Genomic DNA, 14,603 nt, shown 5'->3' with positions numbered 1-14,603 from the left:
CAATCGGGTATTACCAAACAGTCACCCCTAGGGTGGAAAGTAGGTCAGCAGCAGGGAACGCGGCAAAACCTTCACCCAAACCGCTCAGCCTTTGCACGGTCTTCTTTGTAGATAATGGAGAAAGCTGGTAAATTGTATCTCTTCTGGTTTCGATTGCCAAAACCTCTTACATTGTTGCTAGAAAGTGTCAAATTGTATCTCTTTGTATTTAACAGTGCTTTGAAAAAGCATATAAAATCCATGCCTTAACCAATTCTCCCCATTTCAATTACATCTTGCTCCAAAAGGGCAGGCGGACTTCGCCATCACCTTCCTCCATAATCCTCTAAGCGAGAGGTCGCATACACAACTCAGTAATGCTTCTGGAAATGTATTCTGGGTAGGGAGGAAAGGTCTTATAAGAGTGTGTAAGCTATGTTCGGGGTTCTTACTCCTTGTGGGGACCTGTTGAGCAACAATAAAGGCCGGGGTCTACTGATCGCTGTTTTGCTCCATTCCTTGGCTGGAACCTCCTTCTTTTACCGACAGCAGAGACCTGCGGGGCACTTGCACCCCGACAAGCTGGGCTGCTGAGTATCCTCACACTCCGTTTAGAAACAGAAACAGGAGGAGCAGCTTGCAGGGGAAAAGGTGGATCAGACCAGTGACTCATACCCGCCAACATTAATCCCATGATGATAATTTTACTATTTATACCCCACACATCTAACTGGGTTGCCCCTGGAACTATGGGCTGCCTCCAACATAATAAAATATGAAACATAAAAAAACCACTTCCCTATGCCGTCTGATTGTGTGAGGGTAAAGCAACACTCCGGGCTTCGCCCCATCTCTTCACAAGATTTATTGTTCAGCTTCAAAGCCGTTTACGAGAGATTAAACACATACATCCATACTCAGCTATCCAGATGAGTCATCTGACTTTCGTCTGTGACGCTGCCAACATGCCCATTCCCGGAAATGACGCTTCCTTTTCGTTTTGCCCTGTGAATGGCTGGGTCCTGCTTTAGGCTCCCCCCTGCCAGTCTCCCCCTCTGACGAGGAAGAGACACTGCTGAATGCCGGCTTGGGCTCTCTCTCTCTATTTGTCTCCCTCCCTCGTGGTTTCCCCTGCAGCCTCCAATTCCCTGACAGATTGCCTTCACGTGGCTTGGGGGTAGGATAACTCCATACCCTCCAACATTTCTCCAATGAAAATAGGGACACCCTAGGGGAAAGCGGGATATTCCAGAATCAAATCAGAAACCATGATGGCTTCTCTAAATCAGGGACGTCCCTGGAAAAGAGGGGCACTTGGAGGGTCTGCTGACTTCCTTGCAAGCTTTGTGCAAACAAATCCAGAAAAATACTCTACCGCAATCCTCAACCTCCTCAGTTGAAGGCAGTGATGCTTCTGAATACGAGTTTATGGAAGCTGTGGGAGAAGAGAGGACTCTTGCGCTTGGGTCCTCCTAGTGTTCTTCCCCGCAGGCATGAGTGGAAGAGAAGAGAATGAAAGCAAAGAGACACATATATGAAACGATTAATGCATGAAATAGCTAAAGCAGAAGGAGATAGGAGAAAAGCAACGAACTCTATGGGCGAAGCATAATCTTCTGGGAACTGCAAGGAGATTCACTCTGGGGAGAGGTCATTGTAGCAGCTCCACTCTGGCCAAGGAAGGTCTGCAGAACTCATGGCCCTATCTGGGGCAGACCCTCGACCTCTACCCTACAGGAGGGACCTGCTGCCACAGGGAGAGTTCCAACCTCCAGACTCCTGGGTCCTAAGGGAATTAGGACTGACTGAGCGCCCACCTGCCCCCCGATATTCCCACAGACAGCCCACCCAGAGCACCCACAAATTCACCTGGTGAGCCTCCCTCAGGTGGGCAGGTAGAAAGAAGGCAGATCCCCTAGCAGGACAGGTACTGGACCTCCTGCCCTTCCTGAAGGGTGCCCTGGATCAAAGGCCCCCCTGCAACACCCTCCACACACACACGGGGCAGCCTTGGGCTCAGGTGAGCAGGAGTCCCTCTGGGTTCCCTCTGCCTGGTCCAAGGCTTCTTGCAAGAAGGTAGTGCAGCTACAACCTGTCATTGAAATGCTAAACATTAGTGATCCAGAGTAGATTCCAATGTATAGGTAGCAGAGTAAAAACTTAAATGTTGCAAAATTCAAAAAAAAAAAAAATTGACCAGAGGCAATTAATATTTCATTCAACAGAGTTTTACTGCTACTGAAGGCAAATTAGCATAATGGTCACAAATCTAATACATTCAGGAATCCAGTTACAGCACACTTAACTTAAACTTCAATAAAACAAGAAGACTATACTTTAACACAATATACAGAACACCACACCAGAAGGGAGAGAAAGAGAAACTGAAACTCAGGCTCCTTCTGGCCTTCCTTTTTTAGTCAGCATGACCTTGACAGAAAGAGATAAGAGAAATGGTTTAAACCAGCTGTACTCAGCTTCTCGAAGGTATAACTCAAACATCAAGAACCTTCTAGAAGCTTCCAGAACCCTCTAAAATTAAGTAGAATAGGAAAGAAAAGAAAAGGAGAGATCTCTACACATCAGATCAATACTTTCTGCACTAAAAAATGCAAGCTGACACCCACACCCACAGGGCACAGGCTCCCCCCCCCCCATACAGTACTGAAGGCACTCACAAGTCGCCCCCCCGGAGGGGGAAGGTCTGGCTGGATCGCTGTCAGTAGTGTCTGGGATTGGCATGTGTGTGTGTCCTTCTGCACCCACATACATATGAATGTACCCTCAAGGTCCCTTCCAACACTATGATTCTACCATTCAACTATTTTCCCTGCTGTGAGTTCTTGGATGGAAAGTGAGCTTGCCCATCTGAAGCTCTTTCCACATTCGAAGCACTGTTATGGTTTCTCCCCTGTATGGATTCTTTGATGGGAAGTGAGATGGTCCTTTCTACTGAAGCTCTTTCCACAATCCAAGCACTGATAGGATTTTTGCCCTGTATGAATTCTTTCATGGAAAATGAGATGGTCCTTTCTAATGAAGCTCTTTCCACATTCCAAGCATTGATATGGTTTCTCCCTTGTATGAATTTTTTGATGGCAAGTGAGATGGTCCTTTCTACTGAAGCTCTTTCCACATTCCATGCACTGATATGGTTTCTGTCCTGTATGAATTCTTTGATGGAAAGTGAGATGAACGCTTTTTCTGAAGCTCTTTCCACATTCAAGACATTGATAGGGTTTCTCCCCTGTATGAATTCTTTGATGGGAAGTGAGATGGTTGCTGTGACTGAAGCTCTTTCCACATTCCAAGCACTGATACAATTTCTCCCCTGTATGGATTCTTTGATGGGAAGTGAGATTGTCCTTTCGACTGAAGCTCTTTCCACATTCCAAGCACTGATATGGTTTCTCCGCTGCATGGATTCTTTGATGGGAAGTGAGTTGGGAGCTCTGACTGAAGCTCTTTCCACATTCCAAACATTGATATGGTTTCTCCCCTGTATGAATTCTTTGATGGGAAGCAAGATGGGAGCTATGACTGAAGTTCTTTCCACATTCCAAACATTGATATGGTTTCTCCCCTGTATGAATTCTTTCATGGGCAGTGAGACTTGCCTTCCAACTGAAGTTCCTTCCACACTCTTTACATTGAAATGGTTTCTCCAGTGTATGAATTCTTTGATGGGCAGTGAGACTTTCCTTCTGGGTGAAGCTCTTTCCACATTTCAAGCACTGATAGGGTTTCTCCCCTGTATGAGTTATTTGATGGTTGGCGAGTGTGGAGCTCCGACCGAATCTCTTTCCACATTTTAAGCACTGATATGGCTTCTGCCCTGTATGAATTCTTCGATGTAAACTGAGAGAGGCGCTGTGACTAAAGCTATTTCCACATTCCAAACACTGATAGGGTTTCTCCCCTGTATGTACTCTTAGATGGGAAATGAGAATTTTCTTGTGGGTGAAGCTCTTTCTACAATCCAAACACTGAAATGGTTTCTCCCCCATATGAATTCTTTGATGGGAAGTGAGATTTGACTTCCATCTGAAGCTCTTTCCACACTCTTGACAGTGAAATGGTTTCTCCAGTGTATGAATTCTCTGATGGGCAGTGAGACTTTCCTTCCGGGTGAAACACTTTCCACATTCTAAACACTGATATGGTTTCATCCCAATAGGATTTATTTGATAGGGAGTGGAAAGGGAGATGGAGTTCTCTGCACACTCCAAATATTCATATGGTTTCTCTACTGTGTGAATTTTGTCATGGTCTCCCTTGTTCTTCATTGCCAATTCAAGCTCACCTGCAATGGGGAGAGAAATGGATTAGAACCTCAGAAATAAATGTAGCCCCAAATGATTGGACAATGAAAATTAACTCTTGTGATAGTGTAAGAAGGGAGGAGGGTTAGGCATGAGGTCTTACTACAGGGTTCACTGCCTTTGCTGACTTGTATTCATGGACGGATTTGTGGGAACCTGAGATGTGCAAAGCCTGGCTCTTTTCTTGAATGGATTTTTTTTTTTTGCCCAATCATGGAATTATCTGCATCTCTATTGTTAGTCACCTGTTTGTTGCTCCATTTCCAAGGTCCATAGTCTCTTTGGTCAACCAAAATCAGACAAAAGCAAAAACAAAAGCTCAAATCCTGACAGAATCTACTTTCACCTCCCTAAGAACTCTGAAAACTACATTTATGAAGGCCTGGGCAATTCAGAGCAGCCTGATCATGGTTTTAAAAATAACTGGAGGAGGAATTTTCAAAGACGAAACAATCCATACCCCTCCATTTAAGGTGATCTATGCCCTGTTAGAATCCCAGGTGCTGTAGGTGGTTCTATTGAGCTCCATCCATATATAATTTCCTTTTCAACTCTGGCCCCGGCCTGGTGGAACGCTCTGCCTCATGAGACCAGGGCCCTGTAGGATCTGATTTCTTTCCGCAGGGCCTGTAAGACAGAGTTGTTCCGCCTGGCCTTTGCCTGGAGCCAATTTGATTCTCTTCTTCCCTCTCTTTCTTTTTACTTTTCCTTCTCCGCTGCAATGAGGCTATATTTTAATATTTTAATGTTCCATTATTTTAATGTTGTATTTTATTTTTGTTTTTAAGTTGTATTCATTCATGTTGTTTTTATTATTGCTTGTAAGCCGCTCTGAGCCCGGCCTTGGCTGGGGAGGGTGGGGTATAAATAAATTATTATTATTATTATTATTATTATTATTATTATTATTAATGGAATTTCAAAGCAGATATTATCATCCAACTGGGAGCCTTACCGAGGGAGGCCATGATCCCACAATTCTCCTTCATGACTTCCTTATGCAGAGCTCTCTGGTCAGGATCCAGCAACGCCCACTCCTCCTCCGTGAAATGCACAGCTACATCTTCAAAGCACAGAGGACCCTGAAAGGAAAAAGACAAGGGTCCTCCTCTAAGGCAGTCTAAAGAGTATCTACTACACTTTGCGGTGGTGTTTCCTGCCTGTTCATTGCTGTGTTGTGTTATTTGCAGTGAGAAGACTCAACAGTGCTGAGCAAAGGTCCACTAGGCTGTACTACTTGGTCCCTGCAGGGATGGCGCTCTGAGGGTTGGCCCCACTGATGTTTTTGGATGACGAACTGGTACAGAAGTCTGAAATCTTGGACCAGCCAAAAAGGATCTGGGGTAGAATGCAAGGCTTGTGGATAGGTAAGAGGGAGGTGGTATTACTGACATGGCTTGCAATTTTTGCTATAGAAAGTATTTGTCTAATATGCAAAGATCTTTCCTATTCTATTGATTCAAGAAGGTTCTGGAAACTTGTTTGGGTCTCATGAGCTAGAAGCTACTACACGCTGCAAGTGGCAAGTGACTAGCTGGTCAGCAATTTTTCCATTCTGCCTGGAAATGAGCAGAATGTTCTTGATGTTTGGGTTATTCCTTCAGAGAAGATGAGTACAGCTGGTTGAAGCCGGCCCTGTTCTTTTTCTATCCCAAGGCCATGCTGCCTATAAACAGAGGCCAGAGGAATCCTGATTTTCACTTTCTCTCTCTCTCTCTATTTCTGGTGGGGTGATCTGTACCTAGTATGTCTAATTGCTTAGTTCTTAGTCTTAAGTTTTTTGTTTTTGTTTTTTTACTGCAACTGGATTCTTAAGAACTATGCCAGTCCTGAAGAGTGTCCGGCTTCAGGAAATCGGCTTCCTCCCCCCTTTGGCAGCAGATAAGCAGAAGACATGGAACGGAGACTTCCTACCAGTTAGAACAAAGAATCCATTTCCTAGGAATGAAGGTGCTCCCAATTAAGGGTTCCGCCCGCTTCCGCCCTAGTCACCCACGTCACCACCACATCTTCTAACCTGATCTCCTAAGAACGGTGCTCCCTGTGCTGCCACTTTCTCTCCTCTTCTTGACCTTCGGCTGAGTAGATGAACCCTTTCCAGGGACAGTGAGTCTGTTAACCCTCTCCCTCCCAGTGCTTCTTCTCCTAGCTGTTCCCCATCCAGTATTTCCCAATTTCTGCCTTCTGAACTATGTCCCTCTGCAAACCACTTTTCCAAATCTACCGTATTTTTTGCTCTATAAGGCTCACTTTCTCCCTCCTAAAAAGTAAGGGGAAATGTGTGTGCGTCTTATGGAGCGAATGCAGGCTGCGCAGCTATCCCAGAAGCCAGAACAGCAAGAGGGATCGCTGCTTTCGCTGTGCAGTGATCCCTCTTGTTGTTCTGGCTTCTGAGATTCAGAATTTTTCCCCCCTTGTTTTCCTCCTCCAAAAACTAGGTGCGTTTTGTGGTCTGGTGCGTCTTATAGAGCGAAAATACAGGTATGTTGTCCCACTGCTCCTGGGAAGATTCCTGATCAGGAGGAAGGAGAGGGGGAGGCTCCCACCATTCCTCCTCAGTCCAGCCCATCTCAGCACGGTCCCTGACAGAGAGTTGGATTCATGAACTGTTATGCTCATTGGCCTTCAGCAAATAATACTGGATGAATCTGCTGCGCCTGCTTCATTTTTTGGGATGCTGCATTGTATTAGGTCAACTGCTTAGAAGCCCAGCAGAGCACTCAATCATAAATTTATTAATATAACTGCAAATGCTGATAAATAACACTACGGACATACAGAAGGCTAGTTAAGGTGAGCTGGCTATTCCTTATTTTCAGCAGATAGACCTCCTTGAATGGCACTTTCAGCCTTTGTTTGGGACAGCTTTGACGAAAGCAAAGAGGGAGAGAGGGATTTCTTCATTCCCAGAGGAACCCTGGCTGCCCCACTCTTGAGCCTCTTTCCCCACAAGGCTCCTTCCTCGTACCTGATCTGCTTCTACAGCTGCTGCTTCCTCTCCACCACCAGGAAAAGACGGGTGAGGAGTTCTTGCCGGCATTCTTCTTTCACCTGAGAGACAAAGGTTAGTTGGAAGCCAGGAGTGCATGCTTCTCTGAGATGTACATTTTGACGGGCGTACCAATTTCATAGTTTTGTTGTGCTCTTCTGGGCCCTTGGGCCCAAATGTCTCTCCCCCCCCAATTGAAAGAACTCAGAGATTACTTTCAAAAGCAACAGAAAGACTAAATAGGGAAGAAACTCCTTCCTCCTTACCTAGTGAACTCTCTCTGGTGTCCAACGGAGTCCTCTCTGCCTCAGAGTAATTGGAGCCCATTTCCACAACCAGATCCTTTTCCTGAAAGAGCAACAAAAATGGTACAGGCAAATATTTTATGGGTCCTGCCTTGGATGCTTCCTAAAAAGGATGAGCAATTAGTACAGTATTTTAGGATCTTCTCCCTCCTGTTCAGAGCCCCTTGGGAGTATCCGGAGGAAAGTCTCTCTCACCTGCTTCCTCTCCTCTGCCTGACTCAGGAGGAAACCTTCGGCCAGGGCCACTGCCTGGGAACTGGTCTCTGCTCCGCATTCCCTCACCCAGCTCTCCATCTCCAGTGGAAGGACAGCCAGGAACTGCTCCAAGATCACCAGGTCCAGCATCTCAGCTTTCGTGTGCCTTTCTGGCTTCAGCCACTGATGGTCAAGGTTGTAGAACAGGCTGCAAACCTCTCGGGGTCCTTTGGCCTCCTGGTAGCAGAACTGTCTGAACTGCTGGCTCTGCACATCTGAGCGAAGAGTGTCCACCTCACCCAACTGCACTGAGTTTTCCCAGAATCCCCCATGGCTTCCAGTTTCCATGGCATGGCCTCTTCCTGCTTCAGGGCCAGCTGGGTCTTGCTCATCCATCTGTGCTCTCAGGAGGCCTGCAAGAGATCAAAAGACAACTTCTACAGCTCAGGAGCAAGGGGGTCTACTCATGAGTATGCAGTCCTTGAAACTCCTCTGATGACCACGACTAAGGCTAGTTTGTGGTCTGGAAGGCCATAATGTATGAGATTATATGGAAATAGCACAGCTTTCTGGCTCCATGTTCCTGATATTACTCCCCCCGTCTTGCTGTGTTGTACTTAGCGTGAACCCCCAGTGGAATTGGGGTTGCATTATTTTCTGACCTTGCTTTCAGTCAGGATGGGATCCAGATTGCCTGTTCTTGACCTGGTTGTGGAGTTTTGTTTTGTTTTTGGACTCTGCTGCAAAGGCAAATCTGCTTGCACAGGTGGGAGGCTGTCAAGGAGATAAAGAACTGCACAACTTTTAGAAGATATCTGAAGGCAGCCCTGTATCGGGAACTTTTCAATGGCTGCTGTTTTAGTGTGTTTATAATATTGTGTTGGGAGGCACCCAGAGTGGTTGGGGCAATTCAGTCAGATGGGTGTGGGACAAATATTATAACCACCACAACAGCATTGTTTTATTAATATACTGAGTGCATATGTGCATATATCCCGGGTTTCTGATGAAAATATATTTTTCCTTATTTAAGCATAATTCAATAATGTAATTTAAAACAAAGTAACATTTATTTGTGGCATCTGATGTCTGGTAGACTATTTCTATATATGGAGGAGGGTCCATACCACACATTTGTGATCTCCTTGTTCCAATCTTTCACCAGTTTTTCTTTTTTTTAAATTCATTTCATTTAGAAATATTTCCATTGTTATTATTATTTATTATATCTGTATACCACCCTACACTATGGTCACCAGATTTTTTCAATGAATCCGGGGACCTTTTTTTTTCCTTTTCTTTTTTAGCAGAGTAGCAACAGGGAGTCAGTAGTGGGGATGGCAAGGCAAAAGACCCTGGGCCTATAACAATAACTTGAAATTCCAGACCTCTATTCCTTATATAAAGCAACCTATGAGTGGACTAAAACCATGTGTATTTACAAGCAGTACATTCAGGAACCAAACAGTTCAGGAAAAACGCACAATTTCTACATTCAGCTACCTTCCAAAATTCTGTTCCTGTGTCAGAAACTCAGCTATGATCTTTTAATCAGGTCAGTGCCTAGAATCCATCCAGTTAATCCATTTCGGGAAGCCCCCCCGCCGCCCCCCAATAAACCAGCACTGCTGCTGCCAACGTCCAGGCCAAGCTGCGCTTGATTTAAGGAGCAGGTAGAGGAAAGAAAGTCGGCTCCGTGGAGGGAGGGGTTGCCCAGATGGATCAGCTGAACACAGCGCCCACCCGGGGGGGGGGGTCAGCTCCCCGGCTCTGGAAAACGAGGGGATCCTTGCAATGCCCTCTCTGCGGAGAGGCCCTGGAAGACGGGCTGGAAACGGGTCCACCACCCCGCGGCCACATTATGGGCTGGGATCCCTCTCTCGAGTCATGGCATACTTACACGCCCCTTTATTTCTCCAAGGAGCTCAAGGGGGCATCCATGGGTCTGTAGCTGCACACCTCCTGGGAACGAGCCCCCGCCCTGGCTTTGCAGAGATGGAGGGGGAGGACCCTGGGCTCCCTGATTTGGGGGTGGGTGGGGGTGGGCAGGGAACCCCTCTTCTCCCCAACGCCCCCTCCGGGGGAAGAGAGAGGAGACTCACCAGCGCGCAGAAGGCGCCGCCGAGGCAGCATTTGCAAAGGAGACGACAGCCCCCTCCTCCTCTTGCAGGAAGGGAGGGGGAAGGGAGGACCTGTCCCCCCACCCCCGCGACACTTTTATTTCCTGTCCTCTCTAGGAATCCAGCTCCTTTCAACCCTTGGCAAGCCGTGCGCACCCAGCTCACCCTTCTCTCCCTCTCTGCGTTTTCGCCTCCAGAGCAGGAGCCCAGCAGAAGCCGCGTGCGTTGCGCAGTCCGAGAAGTTATCTTGGCTGACGTGCCAAGCTGCTCCTTCCATTGGAAACAGAAAGAGGAGCAGCTTGCAGGGGGAAAGGTTCATCAGACCAGTGACTCATACTCTCCAAAATTTCTCCAATAAATTTTACTGTTTATAACCTATACATCTTACTGAGTTGTCCCAACCGCTCTGGGTTGCTTCCAACATATATAACAACATAATAAAACATTAAACATTAAAAAATACTTCCTTGTGCCATCTGATTGCCTTCAGACTGCTCGGGCGTCGGATAACTCCATACCCAACAACAGTTCTCCAATGAAAATAGGGACATTCTAAGGAAAAGCACGAAGTCCCATGGACTGCAAGAAGTCCGTGACTCCCAACTTGGGGGGTGTGTGTGAGAAACAACAAAATTCCGCACCGGGTACCACATGGCCTTGCTACACCTCTGAGTAAGGGAACTCCTAGCTATTTTAAATGAATTCAAATCTCCCGGGCCTGAGGAGCTGCACCCAAGGGTAGCAAAGGAGCTTGCATATGTAACTTCAGAGTTTCTGTCTATGATCTTTGAGAAATCTTGGAGAACAGGTGAGGTCCTGCAGACCAGCGTTCTCAAGGGGGGGGGGAGGGGAATAAGACCCAGATATGTACCAACTGGTGAGCTTGACATTGATACCAGGGAAGGTTCTAGAACAGACAATTCAACAGTCGGTCTGTGGGGAGTTAGAAAAGGATGCTGAGACTACTAACACCTAGCATGGGTTTCTGAAGAACAAGTCATGCTGGACAAATCTCATTTCATGGTCATTTGAGGCTCAGGTGGCCTCAGTGACTAGGAGTGCCCATTTCCAGCTCAGGTAGTTTGCCAGTCAGTCTGTCAGGCTTCAGGGAATCTGATCCCCCTCCCTCACAGCAGGCTGCCAGTAATGGAAAAACAAGAAGCTCTTACCAAAGTCTTTTATTCAATGCTCACAGAGAGAGATGCAGGATGCCGTTTCTTGGATAATGGCGTTGCTCTGCGTAATCTCCTCCCTCCCCCACTTTCCTCTCAGTCGTCAGCAGCTCCACCCTTTTACAGTGGCTGCATAAGGCCCCTTGCCCATTCGCTTTCTGCTCTCCCACTTTCACTGCTCTCTGGGTCCTGGGGGAAGGGGGGTCTGGAATGCTTTCTAATGATAACATGTCAGCCAGCTGCTCCGGCTCTGCTGCTCCCCCCCCTCCTCCCATTATCTCCCAGCTTTGTCCCTCTTCTGTCTTAGAGTCATGACCTTCTGCAAACCACTGTTGTACATCTATACTACCCTCCTCTTCTAGGAAAGGTTCAGGAGAAGGGGGAGGACGGTCACCACTATTCCTCCTCTGATGTCCAGTCCCTGACACAGTCCATTTGGGACAGAGAGTACTTGACCATGGTATTCCATGCTCTGGATCGGATGGGATCATTGCAATGCCCTCTACATGGAGCTGCCCTTGAAGACAACTCAGAAACCCTTCCAAAATGCAGCAGCCAGGTCATGGGTTGGGTTCCCTCTCTTGATTCACGGTATTTCTATCTCCCCCTTTTCTCCAAGGAGCTCCAGGTGGCATCCATGTGTCTCTCCCTCCTCACTGAATTCCCCAAACCCTTGAGAACATATCTAATTCCTGTCTTAAAACAGCTGCCACAGATGTCCATTCATTTCTGGGCCCAATTCAAGGGGCTCACAGGAGGGGTCCACTTAGGCCTCCCAATATCTGAACAACCGTCTCCTTCCCCACAGACCCTCTTGGGGGTTAAGGTTGGCAGAAGGGGGCAGTTTGGGGTGGCCCTAGAGCGGCTATCCTGGGGCCAGTACTTCGGTTGGGGCATTCCCTCCCCACAGAGGGGCACCTGGCCCCTTCCCCTCTTGTCCAAGGCCTCCGACTTTTGCCTTTTCAGGACCTACCTTCCTATGGCTGTCCTTCATTCTAGCTCCTTTTAATATGGAATGTTAAAATGCTTGTAACCTGCTCTGGGTAATAAATGTATTGTCATCATTATTATTTATTTATTTATTTAATTTGTATTCCACCCTTCATCTGAAGATCACAGGGTAGTTCACAACATAAAGAAACAGAATGAAAACATAAAATGCAAAACAAAAGCAAACCAAACCAATAACCCCCCTTCCCACAGACACATCTAAAAGGCCATTTGATGTGGATCAGGCAAATGTTGCCTGAAGATTTGTAACAAAGGCGCCGGTGGGCCTCCTTGGGGAGAGCATTCCATCAAGGGTATCAGTAATAAGAGTAATAAGGATAACAACCAGAACAACAACAACATAAAGCCTCAAGCCTGAGGGTGGAAAATTAAGCCTCAAGATACACATGGAGCCTCAAGGAAGCCGAGCATCTTCAAAGCAGGATCAGACCACTTTAAAGAGCCATGGCTCCCTCCAAAGAATCCAGGGAACTGGGAAAGCTTTACTTCTAACTGAAGGGCAACAGAGGACTTGCATCTGGAGGAGCTCAGCATCAGGGCAGGAGGGGAGCCATGCAGGATCAGGCCATTGGGCCTCTCTGGAGTCTCCCAACCCCCGTTCCCACTGGGGCCTGAATGGGAAGCCCCCCAGCTGGACTGGGGCACAAGAGCCCCTCTCTCCCCCTGCACTTCCTTCCAGCAACTGGGATTCAGCAGCATCGCTGGGGAGACAAGAAGCCAAGCAGAGCCCCTCCTCCTCCCTGCCCTGGTCCCAGCCTCGCCTCCTTTGGCAGGGAGTTCCAAAGGTTTAACTCTGCATGCACCAAGAAGCGCTTTCTTTTCTCTGCCCTTCATCTTCCAATGGACTTTATTCACTAAATATATAGGTCAGGTTTTCCTTTTTGTTTCTTGCGTTTATTTTAAGTCCAAATGTTTCTGTTGGGCTACAGCCCCTGTTAATAAATGGGACTTATTCATTAATCTGAATTGAGTTTATTTGCATTACTGATGTATCTACTGAGAGAGAGAAACTTTGTATCAATGTAACATTTTTATATGCAACAGCGTCTTTTTGAAATGTGTATTTGTTTACATTGTTTTTGCTGCCATTTCCTGTTCACCGTTTATATTTATACTGTAATATATTAAGCGGTATAGAAAATTAATACTATACCAATACTGTACAAGATCCCCTCTCGCCAAAGACCCCTCCCCAAAGTGTCAAGCAGCGAATGGATCCAAATGAAGTTGCAGATCTCCTGCGCAGGCAAAGGGCGGGGATTTCAGCTGCCTGACTTGGGGGTCCCTGCATGCACCTCGCCCCCCACCCCGCGCATGCCGCCTTGGGACGCCCTGCCTTCTCCCCAATGCACCCTGCGCTATCAGAGAAAGGAGCTGTTCGTCAGTGGAATTTGCTGCCCAGGAGTGTGGTGGAGTCTCCTTCTTTGGAGGTCTTGAAGCAGAGGCTTGACAACCATATGTCAGGAGTGCTCTGATGGTGTTTCCTGCTTGGCAGGGGGTTGGACTCGATGGCCCTTGGGGTCTCTTCCAACTCTTCTAGGATTCTAGGATTCTATCATTCTATTCTATGACTCACCGGATTCCAGAAGGCGCCATCAAGGAAGCTCGTGCAGAGAAGAGAGAAGAGAGACGAAGCCCCCCACTTCCCTTTGCAGGAAGGAGCTTCGGAGAAAGGACTCCCCCGTCCCCTGGCCTCTCTAGGAATGCAGCTCTGTTCCCTTTCCCCTTGGCAGGGCGACGCCCCCCGCCCCCCGCCCCCCCCCCCGCAGCTCAAGGTGCGTCTCCCTTGGCTTGCCTCTAAGCTAGAAAGAGGCAACCGCCGCAGCCTTTCTTCCTAGGGAAGTCTACCCCCCCCCGCCCCGCCCCCCCCGCCCCGGGGGGCCCTTTTCTAAGCCTATTTCAGCTCCGAGGCGAGGGGACCAGAACTGGACACAGGATTCCCGGTGTGGTCGCCCCCTAGATCCATATATGGGCATTCTGGTCCTGGCAATGTCCTGTTAGGGGCCAAGCGGAGAGGGGCTCATCCGCCCGCCTGATCGGCTCAGCCTGACCGGCAGCGGGCAAAGGCCGAGGCGAAAAGGCTGCCCGGCCAGCACAGAACAAGACTCGCACCCACTTTGGGGAGCAGGAGGGAAAGACCCCCCTTTCTTTATCTGACCGACCAGCTGACCAATCACAGCCTGCAGAGCAGACCTTTGAACCTTAACCCCACTTGCGAATCGGCAGCCCCTATAGGGGAAAATGGGAGGCAGGCCGAAGAAAAGGCTGAATCGCCTCTGTCAAAGTCTGCAAAGAGCCGCCAAGGATCCCCTCGCTGGCACTCCAAGGGCAGGAGGTCCCCAAGGGACGCGCGCCGAAGCGCCAGCCTTTCTCCTCTATATTTTGAATGGAAGAAACACAGAAACTCATTAGAAAGAGCCGAATGAATGTTTTTCCTTGGTTCCAAGGCAGAGGCAGAGGGGGGCTGAGTCATGAGATGAATTGGGCAGGCAGGCCCCAATCCTGGGAGC

General features: G+C 47.9%; 1 protein-coding gene across 2 annotated transcripts; it reads right to left on the bottom strand.

Moving 5' to 3' along the window:
• Nucleotides 1-2,191: 2,191 nt before the first annotated feature.
• LOC309326342 (uncharacterized protein) lies at nucleotides 2,192-13,752 on the bottom strand. 2 transcript variants are annotated; one of them, XM_081834952.1, is made up of 6 exons: nucleotides 13,670-13,752; nucleotides 7,791-8,203; nucleotides 7,557-7,638; nucleotides 7,270-7,352; nucleotides 5,257-5,383; nucleotides 2,192-4,282 (listed from the first exon to the last, which is right to left on the bottom strand). In XM_081834952.1, the coding sequence occupies exons 2-6, from the start codon at nucleotides 8,184-8,186 to the stop codon at nucleotides 2,877-2,879; spliced, it is 2,094 nt and encodes a 697-aa protein (XP_081691078.1). In that variant the 5' UTR covers nucleotides 8,187-8,203; nucleotides 13,670-13,752; the 3' UTR covers nucleotides 2,192-2,876. The 2 variants fall into 2 exon arrangements, with proteins under 2 accessions (XP_081691078.1, XP_081691077.1); XM_081834951.1 differs by lacking the exon at nucleotides 13,670-13,752 and adding an exon at nucleotides 9,893-9,994.
• Nucleotides 13,753-14,603: the final 851 nt, after the last annotated feature.

Source organism: Podarcis erhardii (genome assembly GCF_964252035.2).
Source record: "Podarcis erhardii genome assembly, chromosome: 13".
NCBI classification, from domain to species: Eukaryota; Metazoa; Chordata; class Lepidosauria; order Squamata; family Lacertidae; genus Podarcis; species Podarcis erhardii.
Note: the sequence above shows the minus strand (reverse complement) of the source record. Positions and strands in the feature narration are given on the sequence as shown.